This window comes from Sciurus carolinensis, chromosome 12, assembly GCF_902686445.1.
Source record: "Sciurus carolinensis chromosome 12, mSciCar1.2, whole genome shotgun sequence".
NCBI lineage: Eukaryota > Metazoa > Chordata > Mammalia > Rodentia > Sciuridae > Sciurus > Sciurus carolinensis.
This window is the reverse complement of record NC_062224.1, coordinates 65,247,621-65,272,335: the sequence shown is the minus strand read 5'-3', so window position 1 is coordinate 65,272,335 and position 24,715 is coordinate 65,247,621. Positions and strand designations below refer to the sequence as shown.

Here is a 24,715-nt window from a genome sequence, read left to right as displayed (position 1 = left end):
TACAAGGATAAGCATGGCATTTGTTTGTGATAGTAAAAAACTGGGAACAACCTAAATGTTCACTGGAGATAGAGGGAATTCATATGGTGTAGTAAATGAATCAACCATCACTATACAGTTCTATGCATCAAGACGATGACTCACAGAAACAATGTTAAAAGAAAAAAACAAGTCAGAGAAGACAGAGTATGCTGTTTAAAGAGATAAAATGCAACAAGAGGTTTCAAGGGAGCCACAAAAAAATAATGCAACTAACAAGCAGAAGAGAAAAACAAAATTCTGAATAGTGGGTACCTTTGGGATAAGGGGATGGGATTGAGGAGGGGATATACGGGGCTCTCTAGAGTTCCTGATAAAATTCTATCTCCTACAGTGGATCAGACAGGTGTTTATTTTACTATTTGTCTTTAAGCCAAGGATATTATGTATATATGTGTGGGTATATAAGACACATGCATTCAAGGGTATGGAAGTAATTTTTATAAAAGAGAGATACAACAGAAACTTCCACATAGAATTATAAGAAGTGATAAACATGAATAAAAACATGAAGACTTTAGCCTGTCATGTTTGGAGGGAAATAAGAAAATGAAGATTTTCTTAAGAGTAATGTATATCCCATGTCAGGAAAGTTCATATGTAATATACACTTACCTGTTTTTTGGTTGCAGGGTACTTAATATCAAGAATTAACTCCTTTATTTCTGTTTCAACCAAATCTATAATGAGAAAATCAAAGTAGAATTTTCACTTTTTATTACAGTGAAATATATATCTGAAAGAAAATGAACATATTTGTACCATCAGTCAGTCTAAAAAATTTTGGGGTTCTCTCACACTACTGTTATAAATTTTAAAATCCCCTAGATGGCACACTTCATCCTCAGAGAGTACCTCCAATAAAAAGAACAGGAGATTATAGAACTCTCACCTCATTCTGAAAAGCAGCTGGGACAGCTCATCAATGCAGTTAAGCATTTTGATTGCTCCGTTCTGAATATTTTATTGATTTAAAAAATAACAAAACAATTTGCTTCATTGTTTTGATTGAAGGATACCTACCAAGACTGGGAGATTTTGTTTTCAGTAAGGCTGCTAGTTTCTTTACTAAGTGCATGTCCTTGGCTCGTTCACTCTTCTTATCACTAAAATAATAAATACAACAACTTCTTTTACGGAATATCAAATTGTTTTCCTTCTACTCCTGAGACACTTCCACTCTCTTTATTCTTTACATGCTTCCTATTTAAAGATATGATTCTAATGATGAAACAAACACGACCACACTAACTACAAAACAAAAGCACAAGCTAAGGAACTTGTAAAAGTTTACAGAGGAAAATCAATCAGTAGACACTCAGCAGATCTCACCTCAGTGCCAAATGGAAAGGAACATTCACTGTTTTCACACTTCCAGACACAGGGTCAACGAGACAGATCTGGTAAGTCTGTGGCTGCCAACTCTGACTGGTAACATTATTTAAGCCCATTATTTTGTATCCAGGATACAGCAGCCTAAGGAAATCACATAAACAATGTGGCAAAAATGTTAGAAAAAGGAGAAATGCCAAAAGGTACTTTTACTACAGCTAGGGAACTCTTACAGTATCATCAATTCGGGAGCACTAATAAGGCAAGTAAATACTGACACCAAAACCATAAGTAAAGCAGGACTTGACTGACAGTTATACCTTGTAAACGGTACTAGAAAACTAAATGAATACCATGTGTTAATGCTCATCTTGCTTATCATCATAATTAGGAAAAGCTGAAGGAAGTTTTCCTATTGAGCTTCACAGTGTAAGTAAAGGGCAAATGGCTCCACCAAGCTAAGTTTAACTTAGTAGCATAACATGGTATTTTCAATCGTATTTGCTATTAAACATGTCATATTTAATTATATAACAGGCACTCACAGGAAAAACCAGAATAGAGAACAATACAATGCTCCAACAATTTGTAATCTAGTAAGTAGCTTTAATTTAATAAAAGCCTGACTTTAATAAAAGTATTCCTGTATTTCTTTTTATAGCTGATAAAATGCCAGGGCTTGCAGCTTACCTGCAGTGCTTTCCCACGTTGAAAGCTCCAACTCTAGGTCCCTGCTGTGTGCTCCACACTTCTAAAATTCCCCTTCTTGGTGCATAGATGACAAGGAACTGAGCTACTCTACTGGGACCCTGATTATTTCCAAAGGGGGAAAAATCCACCTTTTCTGGTACTCTTTCATGAAGATCCTCTACAATTTGAATCCATCCAATTTGTGCATCTCGGTACCCTTGGAGACAGAGGGAAAGAGAAGTTAGTTAATTAATCCAGGTTCAGTAGTATTTGGAATATTGGAGGGAAATGAAGGGTGTCAAATAAGCTATAGCAGTACATTATAATTTTATTATGAAATACCTTAAACAGAAAAATAAATATAATAAATCCCTGAGTCTTATCAAATTTTAATATTTTCCTAGTTGTGATGCTTCAGATCACTTTTTTTTTCTTTAAAAAGAAAATATTACAGATAACATTGAAGCTTCCTGTTTACCCCAATACCCTGCACTTCTATTCTCTTCCTTCCTTTTTTTAAAATAATTCCCTCCTTTAAAAAATATTCTGGGGAGATTTGGCTTCAAAATGAAAGCCTAATTAAAAGATAAGCAAAAGATCAAATTGATTTCCTGCTATTCAAGAACTTGGGAGTACACAGACAGAGGGAAAGCATGGCTATAGAGGTGATGTGAGGGAAATATGATAGGAAAGCAGCAACTAGTGTTATCCTCCATTTTGGGTGGTCCATCTCATAGGCCAACACACAACTGAAAGGAAAACTGACTGCAGCAGCTGTGGAAAGACAGGCAACAATGCCAGCAATGAGCTCGCCATAGTGGATTTGGGCCATCTGGCACAGCTACATCTTCTTGGGCCAGTTGGACAGGTCTTGCTGAGAACACAGCTTTGAAGTTTCAGAAGAAAAATGATATATCTATAGCACTGAAACTTATTTCTACAGATATTGAAACATGTGGCCAGTGAAGACTGCCTCTGCCCATCATTGCAGGAGTACTTTGGCAAGGTGATAGCAGCCTCAACCCAGTCCAAGTAATTTAATGTACTCAAATCAATTATTCTTCACATTAAGTATAGACAAAATTGTACCATAACTGTGGTTTCCAACCAGTGGTCTATGCAGACACATTACTACTCCAGATGATTCTAAATAATGGATTATCCCCTTCTTCCTTAGTTAGATGTTATTTTATTCAGGTTGGCAATGTGCCCAATTAAAAAATATTTGCAAGTCTCCCTTATAGTTAGGTATGACCTTGTCACTATGTATTGTAGATGAAGGTTGGGGGGACTTGAGGAGACTATTGTCAAAGTGGACTGACTCAGCTGGTAGGAGAATCCTTCTTCTTTTTTTCCCTCTTCCTTCCCAGAATGCAGAGAGGGCGCTGGCAGGAAGAACCCTGAGTGGGGAAGCTACATGAAGGAGATTGGCTTCCTGAATATATCATAGTGATATTATGTCAGTCCTATACTTGGATCTATTATAAGCAACCAAATGAAACTGACATAGTTATTGATAAATTAAGTGGCCTGACCTAAACATATAGATGCGAAAGTCAAGTTGGTGAAGTTGAATTATGCCAGGTTTTAGTCTTAAATCTGAATGTCTTTGTGAGAATCTTTGGCTGAAGAGTGGACTTGTGAAGGGAAATGAATGTAGCAGGGGTGAGAAACTGAATTCAGAAATTGACAACAACAGAACTGAAAAAAACTGCACAAGGAAAGAAATTGCCTATGAGGTGATCAAACTTAAAGGATATATCAATTGACTACTAAATCAAGTGTTACTGATCTGAGAGCATATTAAAAAGAGAAAATATAAACACAAAGGATTAAACACTGTTATCAACCAAAAGCTGAAGGATAATAAATGCTGCTCAACTCTTAGAGTGAAAAGTTAATTAACCTATTTTCTGGATTTTTGTAAGGAATAAGTACCTTTCCACATGCGTATTGCAATTCCTCTTGCTACATCTAATAAAATAACTCTGCCAAAATCATCTGTTACTGCTGCCAGTGTGTTACAAGGAGACAGACATATACTTTCACCGTGGCGTCTAGAATCTGGAAGTCCAAATCTGTTATTTAAAAGTAAATATAAAGCTCAAATCACATTCCAGTCTGGAAACATATAAGAAAATACTGAACAAAACAGACTGCATCTATTTTTACATAAAGAAATATGAACCTAGTTCTGGACTGCGAGTTATTTTACTAATTAGTCACATCTGCTTTTGCAATAAAAAATACATAAAAGAAATAAAGTAAAAATAACAATCCTGTGTAAGTATTCTATATAGATATCCACAACCTCATATTTTTAGAAAATATCAAGTGTAAGTTTATCCTTCCTTGCCAGGCACAGTGATGCACGCCTGTAATTCTACAGACTTGGGAGGCTGAGGAGGACTGGAAGTTTGAGACCAGCCTCAGCAACTTAGTAAGGCCCTAAGCAACTTAGCAAGACTTTGTCTCAAACTGAATTTAAAAAAAAAAAGGGGGGGGGGTGGCTGGGAAAGTGGCTCAGTGGTACAGCACCCCTGGGTTAAATCCCAAGTACCACCCCTCACCCCCCAAAAAGTGTATACTTCCTTAAGAAGCACATCAATACCCTTACAACCAATTAAATTTTATAATGCTTGCTCCCACACACCTTTTGTCTATTTTAAGTTCTTTTTTTTTAAGACCCCCCTCCCAGAACCTTTTCATTTAAGTTCTTGTTAAAAGTCCTAATATGTTCTCTTTTTTGCTAGAGCATATTTTGTTGACACCAATATATCTGCCTGAAACAAGAACTTTCCTTTTTCTAAAGAATTACCACTAAATTGCTATTGGAAGGGCTGGGGATTCAGCTTAGTTGGTATAGTGCTTACCTAAAATGCACAAGGCCCTGGGTTCAATTCCCAGCACCACCAATAAAAAAATAAATAAATTGCTATTGGTCTATAATTAACCTTATTAGAACTATGAGTAAAATAAAAGAGATACTAAAAAAGAATCAGGAGAATTCACTTCAAGATAAAGTCCCTGAGACAAAGTACTCAAACTTTGTGGTATCTATCTGAGATACATAAAGTCACATGGGTAATTTCTTGATGTGTCAATTCAGGAAATTCAGTAAGTTACAGCATAGTATTTTAAAATAAGATGAAAATGTCATAGAAGATAGATTTCAATAAATTTTATGGACAGTTAATTAGTTGGCTTTCTTTAAAAAGACAGGATGGATTCTATTTCCTTTTATAGTGGTACTTTATATTAGGTAATAAGAAATGATTTAAAAATAAAAACAAGCAAAAAATCGTGCTCCCCCCCACAAACAAAAAATAAAACACCCTCATAAATACACTACCACATCACAAAGCACTATTAAAGTAAACACAGAAGCACAACACACTACTTTTTTTTGGGGGGGTGGGAAACTTAGGATTGAACTCAGGGGTACTCAACCACTGAGCCACATCAGCTCTATTTTATATTTTATTTAGAGACAGGGTCTCACCAAGTTGCTTAGCACCTCACTGTTGCTGAGGCTGGCTTTGAACTTGAGATCCTCCTGCCTCAGCCTCCTGAGCTGCTGGGATTACAGTGTGTACTACCACACTCAGCCACAACCCACTACTTTGAACAGTGCTTAAATACTCAGAACTCCTGCTTTTATTAAAAAACAAACAAACAAACAATAAAAAAAAAACACTACTTTTTAAGTTTATACAGCTTTGTGATGTACTATCTAAACGTTTTAAAGGAACTAAATAGCTATCACTAAACTTATTTTTTTCCAGCAATTTAAACTAAGTTTGTAGATGTCTGTTAAAAAGCACACTCAGAAAATACATTCTGAGCACCTCAGTATGAGGAGATAGCTGTGAACAAAATAGGCAAGTATCACCCTTCTTAAGGAGTGTACATTTTATTGTGTGTGTGGTAGGGACCCATCCTAATGATTTTCAGAAGCTCCAAAGACTCATGAAATCACCAAATCAACTCAGCATACTGAAAGACCATAAGTAAGTTTAACAGTCATTTCTTCTTTTCTTCTTCTTTTTTTTTTTTTTGTACCAGGGATTGAACCCAGGGTGCTTAACCACTCAGCCACATCCCCACTCCTTTTTATTTTTTATTTCGAGACAAGGCCTTGCTAAGTTGCCACAGCTGGTTTTGAACATGGTATTCCTCCTGCCTTATCCTCTCAAGTTGCTAGGATTACAGGTACAAGCCACCACACTCAGCCATAACAGTGATTTCTAAAAGTACCAAAAGTGACAGGCATGGCAGACTTGCCTTACAGCTAATGGGGTAGCTGGTTCCACCTTTGGCTTTTGCTTTTGGACAGCTTCTTCTTCATGCTTACTTTTCCAACCAAGCCAACCACTGAAAAGAAAGGAAATTTAGAATAAAACCAGAGTTTCAAGAATTTTAAAGTGTAGACTATCAAAATATAAGTTAAAACAAAGCTAGACATAAACTAGACGATTGTTATTTAGTTACCTGGCAGCATTAAATAAAGCAGAAGTGAGTTTACTTGCAACTGCTAGGGCAACATGGGATAATAATGGTTGTGTGCTTCCCTGAAAGAGAGAATATTTAAATGAGAAAACTCAGCAGCTTACAAAGAAACAAAACTCACCTTCTAAATAAGACTTACTTTAAAATGCTTTGAAAAACTCTAATTCCTGAACTAGTATCTCAATTTCTTTCAAACAGTAAAAACTTCATTTTAGCAGCAAAATAAAATCATGAGTAGTGTATTTTACCCTTAGGATTTCTCTCATTGAATTGTAACTTAATTAAAATAAATGTTAAATTAGGTCTTTAAGATGACATTATTCTAGCTGGGCTATGGATTTTCCATCTACACACAACTGGCTCTTGCCCTCTTGTTTTCCATTTCTTTCCTTTTTAAATAAGTATAAGTTTGTATAAAGTAAAAAGAAAGTTTGGACAATTTTGAGAGGGCTGCTTTTTAAGTGAGAAATAAGAGCTGCCAAATTTAACACCTAACTTTTCCCTAATTTAGAAGCAATTTTTGCCACTTCTATCAGGAGCTGTTTTTATAATTCCTCATTTATTCAAATCCCTGATGGGTTGACATAATTAACAACTGAGCTTCTGACTACTGCACCAATATTTAAAGAAAACTCAGCTGTCAAAGAACTCAGGGCTTCAGAAACAAAGAAGTTTGCTTTACTTTGATTTGTTCTTTTTTACCTTTTCAGTTAAAGAATTTAGAAGAAATGTAGTTCTGATTAATTTTAGCTTCAACTAAAACTTAGAAATGTAAACTGCTTAATCTTTCTAAAGCTATGTTAACATATCCACTTTTTAAACAAGTTAAAAAATTAAGAGTGGCCTTACTCATGATTAGTAATAAAACTCATACCTCTAAAGCATAGAAGAAGCCAGTAAATGGATTGGACCCTACAGTAATATACTGAGACATGGCAGGTGGACTGTTTTTAATTGTTGCATTAAATCCACCTATATTGGAGGCAGTCTTCATTTGATCAAAAGGAGACAGAGTCATAATACCTAATGATACAAAAACAAAAAAAATAAAAACACATGATTTGAACGCCCTGAAAAGACACTATCATTTTAGGTCACTACAATTTTATTTTAAGATGTTGAATGTTTGATTTTATTTAATAGACAAAGTCATTTTTAAAACTATAAAATCAGAAAATACTCAAATATTAAAATTGTCATCCATAATTTCTCCAGCCTATAAAATATTACAAAAGTACAATTTAAATATTAACATTCTGAACAGATACAAACTCAAAAGGTCTAAAAAACATACAATCCATCTTATATCCCCAGGTACCAATTCATTTCTTAGAGGCAACAACTGATAACAGTTTCTTATGCCACCTTCCAGAAGTACTGCATCTATATAAATGACTGCATACCAAATAAACTGATGTGTGCCTTATTTTTTATTTAATAAAATTTCAAGGAGATACATTCATTCTACTTACTCTTAGTATTCCCTTCTATGAACATACTGTAATTCATCCTACCTATAAATAAACATTTAGGTTGTTACCCATCTTTTGGTACTATAAAGCAAGCTGCAATATATCTCCTTAACACGTCTTTGTACATCTATTAAAGTTATCTGTATAGTAAATTCCTATAAACAAAAATACAAGGTCAAAGGGGATCTGCATTTTAAAAATTTTACTAAGTACTGTCACACTGTGTTCCATAGAGGTGTTGATAACTTACACTACCATCAAAAATGCCGAGAGTACCTGTGCAAACACAGTTAAACATCTACTTTGCAGTCTGTGAATCCTGTTATAATGAAGAGCTATTTTTCATTTCCCCAAGGCTTTAAGAGCAAAAGTAGATAGCATGAATGCTGACATTCACATGCCTGTGTATAGTAGAGGAAAAACCTGTATCATTTAAATTCACCTGGGTGGCAGAGAGAGAAACGGGGAAATTGTGAGCTTAGGCATATGGGAAGTACCCTTCTGCTGCTAGATTCCAAAATATGCAGACTCATGCAATGTCTCAAACTTGGGCACTCACATAGTACAAGGAGATAGACTGTTGAGAGGAACTGTATTCAAATGTATCATAGGATGCAAAAAGAGTTATTGTCTCATTTTCTATTGTCCTATATACTGATTTTCATATATAGGCACTACTTCTAAATTGCCCTCTGTCAAAAGGTACACTGTTTCTGAAAAGAGGAGTCCTGGGAAGGGAAATTCTTTTAGTGAGTTCATAAGCAAACCCATTCATTGAATCTAGGGATTTGAGGATCGAATAAATCCTTATAAACACTGGACTATTCTAAAAGGTCAGAGTCTCATATTCACAAATGAATTCAAGATTTAACATATGAAGATTTGTACTATCTGATAAAATTTGAATACCTTTTTCCTGACTCTACCAGAACAAGATCAAAGGGTGAAATGATGGTATATAAATTGAAATTTAAAGTTTAAAAGAGTTTCTGTTCATATTTCCATGTACTACAGATGGGGGATATAAATAGCTATATAGGATATCCAGCAGACAATTTGACAATATATACCAAATGTATTAAAGAAATACATTTTCTAGGTCTATTATAGTTGTTATAAGGAATCTCTTTGACAAAGTGATATATTAACAAAAACATGAATGAAATGAAAAGAGCCCAATGACTAGCTGCATCAAGTTTTCCAGACAGAGGGAGCAGTAAGTATGACTTCTCTGAAGTGAGAAGACACCTGGTATATCTAAGGAACAAGGTCAACATGTTGGAACACAGTGAGAGAAGGGGTGCTGGAGGAGATAGGGTCAGAGGAACCATGAGCCAGATAAGGTCAGGCCTTAAATGCCACTGTAAGAAGCAACCAGAAGAGAGATGATATGGAATAAAAGGAAGAAAAAAGGAGAAGCCAGTTGGATGGGAAAAAATTAGAAATTCAATTTTGGATGTTAAGTCTGAATAAGTGGAAGTGTTCAGGAAAGAGTTGGAAAAATGACTATAAAATTCAAGGAAGAGATAAGGATTGGAGATAAAAATGGAGACGCTATGATTTTATTTCTTGTTCTCCTTGTTTGTAATTTTTGAAAAAAGGGAATGGAAATATTTATTCTTAAATCTAAACCTAACCTAACCTGGTTTTCATCCTTAACATTCACTTCAACTGCTCCTATTGAGTTAATAAATAGATCTGTTATCAATTCCATGGACCTTCTTTCTTGAATTCTATGAAGCATTCCACAGCTAACCAATCCCACTCCCCATTTATATCTACAATCCCAACTTCCTCCTTGAACTTCAGACTCTCATCCTGTTTGTCTACTTGATACCTGTATTGAATGTATAGTGTGAGAAATCAACCTGTAAAAGAAAATAACCTGACTGGTCCAACGTAAGTCTCTTCCTCCTCCTTTTTCTCATTTCACTGAAGAGTCTCATCATCCACCCATTGTCTGAGCAATCCTTAAATTGCTCAAACTTAAGCAACTTAAGGATTTGATTTTTTCCCTTTCTCTTATTTTTTCCCTTTCTCTTATTTCTCAAACTTATATCTTAACAAATGAAAATATATTCCTTATCTCTCTACCTCTCTCGCTTCTTCTGCCTCCACCCTAAAGGTTCATGTTCTCTTGACTGAATTACTGCAATACTCCTAACTGGCCTCCCTGTTTTCTTCTCTGGTCTGCTCGCTAAATAGCACCCAAAGGGATATTTTAAAATATAAACACCTACTTAGAGTTCATCGGTGTTACCCATTGCATTTAGGATAAAATCTGACCTCCTTATCTCTATGAGATCTGACATCTCTAGCCTAAACTTCTCTTGTTTCCCCTCACTCTTAGTAGTCAAGTTCCACTGACCTCCCTTCTGTTTCTTCAATACTATGAGATCTTCAAAGGCCTGGGGCCTGTATTCCAGCTTCCTCCTCTTCCCACAGCTGACTCCTTCTCACCCTTCAAGTCTCAGGCTGCCTGTCTTTCCTGGAGAGGCCTTTCCTCGCCAGTCTACCTAAAGGACTCCTTCTTTACTATCATAACTTGCTTATTTTCTTCATGATGCTTACTATCATGTGATGACACTGTACTCATTTAGTTTAACTGTTTATGGTTTATCTCACCATCACCAGATTTTAAGCTTCATCAGGGCTGGTGCCAGTCCATCTTTTGTTTCTACTACCCATGTTAGTCCCTCGGAAATAACCAGTATTTATTTCTTGAACAACTTAATTAGACCTTTACATAAAGACATACATAAAATTTACTGCATCTTTTGTTCTTCCATTTGTAGGCTGGGGATAAATGAATAGAATAACATTTTCTATCCAATCATTTCCCCTAGCCAGTTTCAATGTTCCAAAGCTTAATTAACAGAACAGGGAAAAATACCCTGAACTGAACTCAACACTTTGGAATTTTTATATTAGAATTTTTATGTTAGCAAAGGGTAAAGACACACTGAAATGTTTACCCATAAGGTATTTATTACAGAGTATTCCATTCAAGAACTGTGCAGCAAGTAGAACAAGAGGACTTGTATGTCAGATACCTTTTGTCAGCCTCTCTAGATTCAACCTCCTTCCTTTTTCCCCTCTCTCTCTTCCTTCCCTAGGGGCTAGTTTGTATAAATAACACTGCCTTGCAATTTAGTTCAGACAATGGGAAGCCCCATTAGGAGATTAAAGAGAGAAAGGAGAATGAAATCAGGAAATCCACTTCCCTGGCTCCCTCCCTGAAAACTGACTGTGATTCTTGAGCAAAAATCATCCTGCTTTCCAGGTGCTGATTTCCAACACTATCTCCATGTTCTGAAACTGCTTCCTGCTCTTTTCCCTTTAGGCATACTAGTGGTTAACAGCTTGGCTGCTAAAATGCCCTCTGACACTGAACTATCCCTTGTGGTTCTATAACACATCTCTCTAGTCCTCCTTTCTCTGTAAATAAACTTACTTTCAATTATATTATTTCAAGTGTGTCATTTGTTTTCTATTAGGATTCTAGCTGATAAGATGTATACTTAGTAAAACTGATATGAAAGATCTTTCATGATGCATTAATCAGAAAAGGTTTATAATATGGTTGGCATGATGTAATCCTATTTATGAAAACATATCTCCACACATGACCACATGCATATTATACATATATTTACACACAAACACATATGCACACACAAGAAAATCTATAAGGATGATTATCAAAATGCCAATGTTAAGTATCTCTAGATAGTAGGATTTAAGGAGTTTTTTTTCTTTTTATGTATGAAATTTCAACAAGCACATATGATATGGAAAGAAAAATATATATTTTTTTAAATAGCACTTCCTTTTTCTTCACCCCCATTTTTACTGTCTTAATTCTGAAATCATTACTTTTCAATTTCTTAACTAGTCTGATCCCTCTATTCCGGCCTCTAAACTGCCACCAAAGTGATTTCTCTAATGGGCAAATGTGATGATGATATTCTTTTGCTCAGAATTCTTTGATAGCTCTCAATGTGGCTAGGAAAAAGCTCTAAATAAAAAAATCTACATATTCCTCTGCATAGTATATTATGCCCTTCAAAATCTGACTCCTCTATACATATCTGGCTTACCTCTGGCTAGTTTCCTAGGCTCTCATTGTTTCCCCAGCACACTATGCACTCTGATCCCCTCCACCTATGTGCATTTGGCTAAAATGCCTCCTTGGGGCTTGCTTTCTTGGTTGAGTTCTACTCATTCTTTCAATCTCAGATTAAAGTCAAGTCCTCTTCCCTGATTCCCACAATACTAGTGGTTTTGTCCTCTGCTCCCACTATAGTTGGTCCTCTTGTCTATTATAGTAAACATTGTGTTGTAATATAGCAGCTATTCTCATATGTTTCTTCCAACTAAGTTCATGCTTCCAGACAGCAAAGACTCTGTCTTTTCATATCCATATTCTTGACTCCTAACACAATAAGCCCTCAAATACTGGTTGCAAGAAGAAATCTGCTTTTACCTATATTTTTCTAATTTAAGGGCTAAAATGATAGTGGTCTTTAACTGTCAAGATTAGCATTTGAACAATGTTCTGTGAACAGAATAAACAATAAAAATAGATAAGCAAAGATACAACAACATCCAGCAGGTCATCATGACCATTTCCAAAATGACCATCACTTTCATAACCTGGATTAACTTTTACTCAGTGCCAGGTATTAGAACTTGGTGTTTTCAATGCATTACCTCATTGAGTCTGCATGAAACTCCATGAAGTACATCCCATTATCACCACCTTTTTACAAATGGGCAAACTGAAGCTTAAATATCCTCAGTAACCTGTCCGAGGTCACATAATTATTCACCACTACCCTATATGTGTGACGCATGCAGATGCACATCACTGGTCAAAATAACTTTTCTAACAAAAATCACGTTAACACTTCAACATGGAAATTATCCATGATTTCAATATGATATCACTTGTTATGGCTTGGATGTGAGGTGTCCCCCAAAAGCTCACATGTGAGACAATGAGAGAGGGTTCAGTTCAGTGAGGAAATGATTGGGTTGTGAGGCCTTACCCAATTAGTGAATTAATCCCCTGAGGAGATAGTAACTGAGTGGTAACTGGAAGCAGGGGAGTGAGGCTGGATGAGGTGGGCATTGGAGGTGTGGTTTTGGCAATTGGAGTCTCTTTCTGCTTCCTGATCGTTATGTTAGCTGCTTCCCGATCGTTATGTTAGCTGCTTCCCTCTGCCACACTTTGCCTCCATGATGTTCAGCCTCACCTTAAGCCCCAAAGAATGGAGTCTGCTGTGTATGAATTGAGAACTCTGAAACCATGAGCCCCTAAATTAACTTTTCCTCCTCTACAATTGTGCTGGTTGTGTCCTTTAGTCACAGCAGTGAAAAAGTTCACTAAAACACCACTCGTAATTTCTTTGTACTTTCTTTTGGGCTATTATTCACATTTTACATGGTTGTTTAAGGGTTACATTTTTAAAAAACTGATTTATATGGTCATTATATGGCTCAAAACTATTGAAAAATCATGTCAAATAGTGAATGACTTAAGACTGCCACTAAGGGCATAATTACATCTTTTTAAAAACTGCTACTGTTTCTTAAAGACTATAATTGGAATCTAAACTAACTTTCAAATGTCCCCTTAAAGGCATGCATTTTTTCAAGAAGTATAAACATCCATTTCTAAGAAATGAAGTACTTTAATCAAAAAGTATAACAAGTAAATTCCAAAATAATTGGAACTAGTAATGCTTACCAATACTAGCATGATCAATAATAGTATCAATGTCTTGTAGACCCCACTTCTTATAAGCTAATGGTGGTGGTTGTATGTTCTCATTGCCTGATGCTGCAGCTGTCAGAAATAAAAATTAGACAATTTGAACAATTATAATGGATAAAATGAAGTTTTAACAAAAATCATTAAATATACAATAATTTGTTATTCTAAAATTTACACTAATAATGAAACAAAGTAATGAAATGGCATAAAGTGAGATTTATTCTCACCACAACATCACATATAAAAATGCAAACACTTGAAAGACTAAGTTGGCTGTCATAGATGATTTTGGAATATCCAAGTAAATAGAGAAGATGATCAAAAATCCTAGAAGACTACTGAAAATCAAGGTGAATTCATGCTGCACTTCATGCCAAGTAAGCAATTATTTTCATTTGAGAAAGAGGAGGAAATTTGGGAATAGCATGTTGTGTTCTATTCATTTAAAAACTAAAAACCTGATATACTTGGCAGAGCTCACATATAGCATGGTTTCTGTCTGGGTAAATAAGACCAGACTTGACAGATATGTTAACAGCAAAAGCATTGCCAAAAAAAATAACGAAATGCCAATCTTTAACCTCAATCCTTCTACCTAATGAGTAATGAAGGGGATAGCAACAATTAACAAACTAAGCCATAAGTTCATGCACAAAGTCACAGTAAATATTACAGATTAGAATGCTGCTGAATTCTGGCTGTTTATTCTGGAAAGTGAGGAAAAGCACACTTCAACAAAAGGAAAATATAATCCTCTGAACACTGCAGATTTGATAGCAAGGGTAACAAAAGGTAATTTTCCTAAATCCTGAAATAAATGCCACAACAATTTGTGACTAAATAATCAGAATTCTTTCTAGAGCAATGTACAATAATAGGGCACTAAATGGCTCAATTCCTTACTTTCTAGAAAGTGAAATAACTTTATGATCTTATGTACAATTAACAAAAATTCAAAAATGGTAAAAAATTCAATGGCTAATAATACCAATTATAACATAACTGTCTATTTCTAGTTTATTTCATTTTTTAGGCAGTATTGGGTAATGAACCCAGGGCCTTGTGCATGCTAAGCAACTGCTCTGCTACATGCTCAGCCCCTTTTTTAAGTTTTCTGAGACAGGGTCTCATTAAGTTGTTCAGACCAGCCTTGAACTTGTAATCCTTCTATCTCAGACTCCCACAGAGCTGGGATTACAACATGTACCATCATGCCCAGCTTCCAGTTTATTAATAGATTTTTTTTTTAATTAATAGAATTCTTACCTACAGAAAATTGCCAGACTCTTTGACCATACATACTAATGATGACATTTTAAATGCTCTCAAAATAATGAAGATTATGGTGGATTAAATTTTAAAACGCTAGAGGTTATGAAAATAGGTATAAAAATTTAAAAATATTCTGACTCAATAAAAACGTACGAATTATTAAAAAGAATCACAAAACCAATACTTCAGAAATTTACCAATCACAACCTGCTAAAAGAGAGAAAAATTTTCTATTGCAATATAAGATAGTACATTTTTTCCCTACAAGAAATTATTTTGCCTCTTTCAGTCTGGATTTAGAAACGATTTTTATGAAGTAGCAAACATATTCTAATGAAACTGTTTTTAGGGAGTTATTTAAATTATTTAGGAGTTACAATAAGAGCCACTAAAGCTCTTCTATTCAATCTCTAAGAAAGGTTAAGCAGGCTCTACTAGTGGTATTTTCACTGAATTTAAGACTTTTCTTCCTTTTATTTTAACATCCCTAAAATTGAGAGATATATCTTTCACTAGCAGCATTTTTCTTCCTGGAGGTAAAGTAACAGTGCACCTTACAATCAATGGTATAATAATGAGATACAAGATCCTCTTCCTAAGTTAATATAGCACTATAATGTAAACTATAGCGAGAAAAAGTAAGAGTTCTTGATTATTTGTGCAGTTTTCATTCCCTACATATATATATATATATATATATATATATATATATATATATATATATATATATATTTTTAGGTCCCTTGCTTTTTTCCATTTGTGTTTCAAGTTAGCAAAAAGAGGCTGATGCTGACTCTGCTGGGCCCTGCCTTCTGTGGGGAAAGGGTCTCCTGCACATACTACATCCTCAGAAAGGAAGGAAATAATGTAGAATCATAGGATTATAGTGTTTTATCCCTAAAGTTGCTGACCTAGTGAGAAATTTGCCAGATGCAACCAAACTCCTCAACCAATGCTGATTGTAATACAAGGCAAATCTCTCCTAAGATATGTTGCGAGGTCAGTGAAGAAAGCCTACTGTTCCTATGCTGGCCCCACACCACTGGCAACCTCCAAAGATCACTGTTCACCTTGACTTCATCTTCCTAAGCTCTCTACCCATCAATGCACTCCCATAACTACAGAAGCAGGTTTTTCCTTAAATCAAGAACTGAACTTTTTTTTAATTTAGAAGACATGCTAATTCTGTAGGTAACTCACATTAAATAAAACAAAATCACATTAGTTAAATATTTCTTATAAAAAATTACCTTTTGCTACCTGGTTTCGACAAGCACGAAGAGACTGAAAAAGGCTAAATCCATCAATAGTTACAATGGCAGCTGGATATAAGATACTCAACTCTTCATTCTATTTTAGAAATAAAAAGAAAATAGTAACTTTTCTGAAAGAGATAGGGAAAATAAACATGTCTAGTTAAAACCTTTGTAATCACTTTGACTAATCAGTCAACTACCCAACACACAAAGCAATATAAGGTACAGGAAGAGTAAAAATAAATGGAAAATTAATTTCTAAGACTTAAAATTTCTCTCAAACATGAGCTTTTGTATGTTGTGGAACATGGTCTCAGGATAGATGCTAAGAGTAACAAAAACTGTTATCAATTTTATAAAAATTAAATATAATCACTATATAGATACGGGCAATACAGAAAGAAGAAAACCCACCTAATATCCCAAACATGTCCTAATGTACATTCTCAAATATATTCACACGCATTTGCATGAAACTATACTGCACAATCTTTATTTTTATTTTTTTGTACTTGGGATTAAACCCAGTGGCACTTAACCACTGAGACACATCTCAGCCTCCCACCATTTTTTTGGTACCAGGGATTGAACCCAGGATTGCTTAACCACTGAGACACATTCCCAGTCCTTTTTTATATTTTATTTAGAGACAAGGTTTTACTGAGTTGCTTATCACCTCGCTAAGTTGCCGAGGCTAGCTTTGAAATTGTGATCTTTCTGCCTCAGCCTCCTCAGTTACTGGGATTACAGGAGTGTGCCACCATTCCCGGCTACCACATGGTCTTCTGTAACAGATATTTAACTATGTCAATCCTATTTTTCCCTTTTAATAAGTAAACAAATCATGTAATCACTTTTTTCCAAGGCTCTACAGTTTTCCATTTTATGCATTTTTTTTTTTTTTTTTTTGAGATGGGTTGTCACTATGGTGAGTATACTGGCCTCAAACTCCTAAGCTCAAGCAATCCTCCTGCCTCAGCCTCCTAAGTAGCTGGAACTACAGGTGCATGCCATTACACCTAGATATGTACCCAAATTTACTTAACCAATCCTTCCTTATGAATGGACATTCAGTTTGGCATCCTATTTCTACTCTTACTCTCTGCAATTCACATGCCACACAGTCAGTATCATCTTCATAAGACATAGCAGATCAAACTACTCTCCTAATGAAAACTCTCCAAAGGCTTCCTTCTGCACTTTACCCAAGCCTATAATATCTTCTGGCACATGCCTCTAACGCTAGTTCACATCTCTGCCTTTGCTCCTTGAATAGGAAGGTCATTATCACCTCAGTCCTGTACCTGTGGTTGCATCTTCTTCTCCCAGCTCTTTGCCTGCCTAGTTCTTCTAATCATTCAGGTCTCAGCTTAGAAGCTCAAGGCTGCTCCCAAGCCTCTTTCTCAAGCAGCATTCCCATTCTCTTGTCACATTACTATCTCATCAACATGATGACTTCTTTCATAGCACCTATCAGAGACTGGAGTCACCTTGATATTTCTACTTGTTTACTGTGGTATTCCCTCCACCATCCCCATACGTTAAATGCCATGAAAAGAACAAGGCTGTGTGTGTGACTCACCAAAGAATCCTCACTGAGTTCAACTAGATTGGGCACATAATAAGCAACAGGCAAACATTTGTGGTTGAATTAATGCATTTTCATTACTATAAACATCACTGAAATAAACATTCTTTCGTCTTTTTCTTTTCACATTAGCAGCATAATGCTATTCCAGAAGCTGACCTCTCTTGGAATCTTCCCCTACGATGACTCACTATTGCCCTTCCACTGCATTTCTTGCCCCCAGAACTGAGTTAGAAATCTGCTCCTATGATCTCTGATAGATATGGAAGTATACTATGAGGAAGCAAATAGCAAGCTTTTGATATACACATAGAAATTGATGTGTCAGATTCAGAGACGCTTATGTACCATACAGAGTGACAACAAAGACTTCCTTCTCCATGTTCAAAAAAATTATTTTTCAGCTAAAAGATGATTTTCTTGGTTTGTATAGTTAATAACAAGCATTTAAATGTTACATTTTTTCATCAGCTGCAAAAATGAATATCATAGCCAAATTTAGAGCATTTAAAGGACCTTCACTATATAGTGACTTTGTAGAAAAAGGGAAAACAGTTCTTAAAAGGTACCTTTATAAATCATTATCTCAGATTTCCAAATGCCCTTTTTTGTTGCTGTCAATAGTTTCATTTCTTTTTTTTAAATATATTTTTTAATATATATATATTTTTAGTTGTAGGTGGGCACAATACCTTTATTTTTATGTGGTGCTAAGGACTGAACCCAGGGACTCATGCATGCTAGGTGAGTATGCTACCACTACAACTCCAGCCCCAATAGTTTCATTTCTATCTCCTTATGATAAATGTTACTAGACTTAAGTCTTCAGACTATACTTTTATTTTCCTATATCCTTTACTTGAAAGAACAAATAATCCATGACTTCAGCCATCACATCCAATTGAGTCTCTGTGCCTACATACTAGCTTTGCATCATTACATGATACTGGTGTCTTCATTTTGTTTCCAATCATTGCCTCAAATTTAACATGCTCTAGATCACAGTTAACGATCTTTATGTCAGAAAACGTCTTCTCTTGTCAATGGCATTCCTCAGAATCATGATCTTAGAGCTCTGTTTGACTCATTTCTCTTTTAATACTCTCCACTTCTAGATAACAACCAAGTCTTGTCCCTTGTTCCTTTAAAATGATTTTTGTATGGATCCTTATCTATTATAGATAACCTAAAAAAGAAAAAAATCAGATAACCTAGCCTTCCCAATTCCAGTGTCTCACAATTCCAAATCATCCTGAAGAAAGTGTCCTTTGATAGTCTTTTAATTACATCATTTCCTTTTCATAAATCTTTAGGGGCTTCTCTCAACTGGGTCAATTCTGATTTTTACTTAGCTTTCAAATTTATGCAAAATTTAGCCATGCTCTTTGGTCCAGAGGTAGTTTCTCATTATTTCCTATCATGATTTCTTTATTGTGGTGTACATGGCTTTACATTTGAATTTTCCTTCATTTTTCTCTTGATTACCTGACATACTGCCCTAGCCGCCGCTATTTCCATTACCAAATTAAATTCTATGCCAATTTTCAAAGCTTAATTCAAATCTCACCTCCTCAGAGACATTTTCTCTTATTGTCCTAGTCCTAACTAGGCCCTGCCCACATCAAGACTTGTACAGAATTTATTCTGTCCATATAAATCAGCAATTAATTAGGTGTATCTTTATATTACTAATCCATTCATAGGTATTAATACATATTAATCTAGACTGTCTTAAAAGATGAAGTCTCTTCTATAGCTCCCATCTTTCTAGCATGTAATTTGCGTACATACAATTTGTTCATTTGAAATCTTTTGGAAGCCAAGTAGTACAAAAAAGGAAGGCATGCTACATACTTTTGAGTACTTATACTGCAAACCAAATAGAAGTACATTGGCGTAAGTGGTTCTACAGTTTTGACTGTGAGACAACCAAGATCTTACAAGGGATCTAGGAAGAAGTGCAAGTCGCACACTGAATAGTATTGTTTTCTCAGGCAAAACTTCCGATAAATAGAAAAAATTTTCCACTATAAACAAAAACTTAACAACCCTTGCTAAAAAGGTACTTAACTACAAAGCAGTAGTACTACTAAGACCTGAACTTTTCTTTTACTATGGGTAATTTTTGACACCTAAATCAAAATAAAAAAGACATAGGTCATATAACTCATTTTTGCCTTAAGTCATTATTAAATTCTAAAAATGAGAAACTTGTCTTGGATTCTAAGTAAAATATTTTACTTTACTATAAAGTGAAACGTAATATTTCCTTAAAAAAAAAAAAACAGCAAGATTAGAATTCTGTGTACACAGCTACAAATAGATTTTTCTCTCTAGACTATGAAAGCAAAGCTAACTATATCACAAGACAACACATCTTTAAATTTCCATGAAAAAAGGTGGGGAGAAACTGCCTCAGAGTATGTCACTTTGAACATCATCTTTTCTATTACCTGCTCAGTCACGCCAGGATGTCGGGGGATTTCATAAGTTCTGCATTTAAGCTGAAGCACTGGATCTTCATTCAACAGCTGTGCAAGCAAAAGTACACCATTCTAGGAGGAAGCACAGAGAAGGGTGCTGTTTTCTCACCAATATACCTGAAAAGGTATGGCCAGGCAGAGAGTACCGTTTCCCCAGTTTTCCATGGATTTCAGGTACTCTGTCTAGAAGACTATGGCTTTTCTTCTGTATATCATTCATAGGAAGCCCCTATTTCCTACCCTTGCCTCATCCCCATAAAGCATCAATTATATATTTCTAAGCAACAGGTAATGAAGTCACAAATTTGTAAATGGGGATGCATAAAGAGGTACTGCATTCTTTTCTACCTGCTAAAAATTCAACTCACCTCAGTGTAGAAGCGGACATAACCTGAAGTAAAACCCACCACGATGCAGGTCCAGTCAGGTCGCCCAGTGGAACTCCTGTTACAAATAAAACTTACGACCTTAATATCTTATGCACCAAAGTAAAGAAAACAGACAACTCTTATTTATTTGTACCTCTTTTGGCTTGCTAGTGGGATACAAAGAGCACTGGTTACACATTCCCTGAAAACAAAAACAAAATCAAAATCAGATGCTTATCCAATAAACATATCAATTATTTTTATTTCTCTAAAGTTTGATGGTAAAGGGTAATAAGTGGAAAATGACCCTTGTGGACCAGTTTTAGTTGATGTACAAATAAAAATTCAACAGAATTCCACCACTAAGTTCATTCACAAAAAAATGTAAGGTTGTGTTCATTTGAAGTTAAAAAAATAACTTCAATAATAACAACTTCAATAATAATTTTTTGCTCTGTATTGTCATGAAACCATGAATGAAAGAAATTTACTTACAAAAAAGATTGTATACTAAACCTAGAAGAGCTCAAATGATTATCTGGCAGGAACATCCTACCATTCCCTTCTCCTTTCATATTAACTAAGAATTTCAACCTACATCCTTGTTTGAGATGAGGGGCTGGGCTCAGGGTAGGAGGAACTGCCAGTCACACTACATGCAAATTGCATTTCTAGAGAATATATCTGAGACACAGTATTTCAACTAGCTGATTTTTCCTTTTCCATTTTCCAGAAACTGTCCCTGGTAGCCTATTTCTAAGCATATATTAAGGTTAATGTTCCTCAAAAAGACTTTTTTTCCTAATATATGGACTTGAAATATTGTCAAATACTCAGAGACTAAACCTTGAAATCGAAACAACTCTTACTGACTGATTTTTGTTTAACCTGTCAAACCTTGCGACCATCACCAGTTTTGCTTTGCGTTTGTGACAAATTGAATGTCTTTTAAATGCTTAGACGAAAAGAGAATTAGCATCATTTATTTTGATAATAGAAAACACTTCATTGAGTATCTGTAATATGCCACTCCATGCAAGTGTGCTACGTCCTTGCACTTGGTATCTTTCATCTGAATTCAGTCTGAAGGATCTCATCTACTCTGATCGGAGTTTTCAGTCATAAAACAAAATGAAAATCAGATGCTTATCCAATAAACATATCAAAATAGTTCCTGGCTAAAAGTTCCAGACTAGCAGCCCCATAATGTAATTACTCAGAGATCATAGTTTTAAAGGGTTTAGTGGGTCAGCAGGAAACTTAAATGTGAGTTTTAAGATTTAATGTAGCACAGTGTCCTTCAATACAAGCTTAATACTAGTAAAACAGAGAGGACAATGGCCTGCCTTGGCTTTCTAGATGAATAAAATCAGCAATGAAGAGAAGGGGGAAAAGACAAAATGTAAAAAAGATTTTATGGGATTCTTTCCAAACTGTCATCTTCTTTAAACCAGATTTAAAAACAAAACAAAACAAAAATCACAAGAGTACAATTAAAATTTGCTGACTAAATCATTCTCTACAACCTCTAAAGTTGACATATATACATTTTCTAAACATTTCAAATGATGACACTTAACAAATTCAGTTATAAGTCAAAAGATTTCATATACACATTAACACAGAGAAAATAAAATTAACTGACACCTACCCTTCTTCAACATTTAAAGAACCACTCCAACCAACAGCAAATTGCATTTCTTCCTTTCCTTTATCACTATATTTCCACTTTGCTGAAAAAAAATAAGGTGCCGCACATTATAGCATGCTAAGACAGTCATATATTCTGATCTTTCCCTTTAGAAGGATGACTACAAAACTTAATAGTTCTGTATTAACTAACTTGGGTCTTTTCATAGGAAAATATAAGATAATGTTTAAAAAACTTTTTAAAAAATTTTATGAAACCAGCTGGTCCCCTAGTGTTTATTCATTCCTTCTTCCTATTAAGCCCATGTAATGTCACAGTCTTGCACAATAAAGTTATTAATTCCTATGAATCACCCTACTTTATCTGTAAGACTACTTTTATCTTCAGATGGCTCAGAAAATTTTTGTATTAGATTTATTCTACAGGCGATAAATTTGCTTTAAAAGACCATTCCATATCTATTCTATTTTGACCAGTGAGGTTTTTCATGTTCTATTTATCACCAAACCTTAATTTTAATCTTGAACAAAAAATTTTATGAGCTGAAAATTTATGCACCAAACAAAAATGCATATAGTACTGTGAGTTTTCAAATTATGGTTGAAAATTACCCCACTCATAAAAAAGGGTCAATGACCTTTTCACCACTGACTGTCCCTTTGCAAGAACTGGGCAATGCCCAGTACTGCCTCTGAAGCGCCATAGACAGTTTAAGTACCTTGCAGCTAAGAGAGAAAAAACAAGAAAAAAGATAAAAGAAAGGGGGGAGAAAAAATAAAAGTGTTACATAGATAAGAGATGCCACCATATAATACATAAAAAAGAAATAATACTTTTTCTTTTCACCTAATGCTAAAGGCCACAGAAAATAACAGAGTACTTACGCACTAGAAACACAGCCTTTTGCTCCCGGGCTATAACCATAAGATCGTTGGTGGGAGATAAAGATAAAACACAATCTTGAAGCCAGGAAGTTTTCTGTGTTTTACAAGTATTTCCTTCGTCTTCCTGTGGGTAAAAATATAATTACTATATTATAACTTTATTTCCTCTTTTAACTAAGGGCTGGGCTACTTGGGCCTCATTAGCCACACTGAAATTGTATGCAACCTTTTTCCTTTTCTCTGCAGTGCTTGGAGCATCAAACCCAGAACTTCATATATGGTAGACAACTGCTCCATCACTGAGCCAAACCCCGGACCCTATAATTAGTAAAAATGCAAAAAATACCAAGTGTATTTAAACTTAGCTTGTCTGCTTTGTGAGGCAAGGACTACTAAAAAAGGAAAACTCCCAATTCTTTTTTTAAAATATTTTTTTAGTTGTTGATGAACTTTTATTTTATTCATTTATTTACATGCAGTGCTGAGAATTGAACCCAGTGCATCACACAGACTAGGCAAGCACTCTACCACTGAGTCACAACCCTAGTTCCCCCGATTCTTTTAGTTTCATAATATTCCTTAACAAAATATGTCAAACTGACCAACAAATAAAATATCCACTATAAATAAATGTTTTGGATATTAAAGCAAAAAATGTTAAATATAAACAAGGCATCAAAAGAATGTCACAATGGGATCACTTTAGGAGTGATTCAGTATTAGGGAATTTATTAAATAACCCTATTCAGAGAGAGATAGCTATGCCATGAGCAGCTCAATGGCAAAGAATAAAGGAAAATTGGCCCTTTGAACGGTAGAGCTACCAAAGTTTTTCCCAATGCTCTCTTTTTCCATGCAGGAATTTTTTATATTTGTATAACTAAATTATGATCACTTCTCTTATGGCTTCCTGGTTTTATGTGATACAGATTTCTACCTTACTCAACCTAATGTATTATCTTACAGACTGAATTCAAGAGAGTAGGGACGGTATGAGGCTGCTTTCATTTTTAAAAACATTACACTTTTATGATTAAAAATTATTTTAATATGATGCCATAATCATATTATATCCCTAACCCTCAGTCAGCTCATTAATGTACATTTTTAGTTATATGAAACCAGAAAATGAAATTTCATGTGGCTTAGAATTTTGGTTCATCTACCGATGACAGGAGGGTAAAGAGGCAGAAAACCAAATCTTCATCATTTTTCATGCATTTTCCCCCCCTCAATCTACCCCCCTTTTTTGAACCAGGGACTGAACACAGGAATAGGACACTCTACCAAAGGAGTGCCCTACTACTTCATCTTTCCTTGTGACTGTGGGACTAAAAGCATATGCTTTTAATCTGCCACAGTGAAGTTAATGCATGTAAGTGGGAGTTTCAT

The 24,715-nt window shown here is 35.1% G+C and overlaps 1 protein-coding gene and 1 non-coding gene across 4 annotated transcripts in view; both read right to left on the bottom strand.

Annotated features, from left to right (window-relative positions):
• The window catches only part of Rab3gap2 (RAB3 GTPase activating non-catalytic protein subunit 2), a 95,482-nt gene that overhangs the window by 35,100 nt on the left and 35,667 nt on the right, over window positions 1-24,715 (bottom strand). For 2 of the 3 annotated variants that reach the window (XM_047520651.1, XM_047520652.1), the window contains exons 3-17: window positions 23,324-23,447; window positions 22,440-22,521; window positions 20,943-20,990; window positions 20,789-20,864; window positions 20,391-20,492; window positions 16,344-16,443; window positions 13,795-13,893; window positions 7,445-7,593; window positions 6,553-6,632; window positions 6,346-6,435; window positions 4,000-4,139; window positions 2,062-2,278; window positions 1,372-1,515; window positions 1,063-1,145; window positions 655-719 (exon numbers count right to left, since the gene is read on the bottom strand). In XM_047520651.1, coding sequence (XP_047376607.1) covers window positions 655-719; window positions 1,063-1,145; window positions 1,372-1,515; window positions 2,062-2,278; window positions 4,000-4,139; window positions 6,346-6,435; window positions 6,553-6,632; window positions 7,445-7,593; window positions 13,795-13,893; window positions 16,344-16,443; window positions 20,391-20,492; window positions 20,789-20,864; window positions 20,943-20,990; window positions 22,440-22,521; window positions 23,324-23,447 — 1,599 coding nt within the window. Of the gene's footprint in view, window positions 1-654; window positions 720-1,062; window positions 1,146-1,371; window positions 1,516-2,061; window positions 2,279-3,999; window positions 4,140-6,345; window positions 6,436-6,552; window positions 6,633-7,444; window positions 7,594-13,794; window positions 13,894-16,343; window positions 16,444-17,653; window positions 18,475-20,390; window positions 20,493-20,788; window positions 20,865-20,942; window positions 20,991-22,439; window positions 22,522-23,323; window positions 23,448-24,715 lie in introns of those variants that run through there. The other variant, XM_047520653.1, reaches the window with a different exon arrangement.
• On the bottom strand, window positions 10,830-10,961 carry LOC124962488 (small nucleolar RNA SNORA36 family). Its single transcript, XR_007104503.1, has one exon. It is a non-coding gene; the product is annotated as a small nucleolar RNA SNORA36 family (small nucleolar RNA).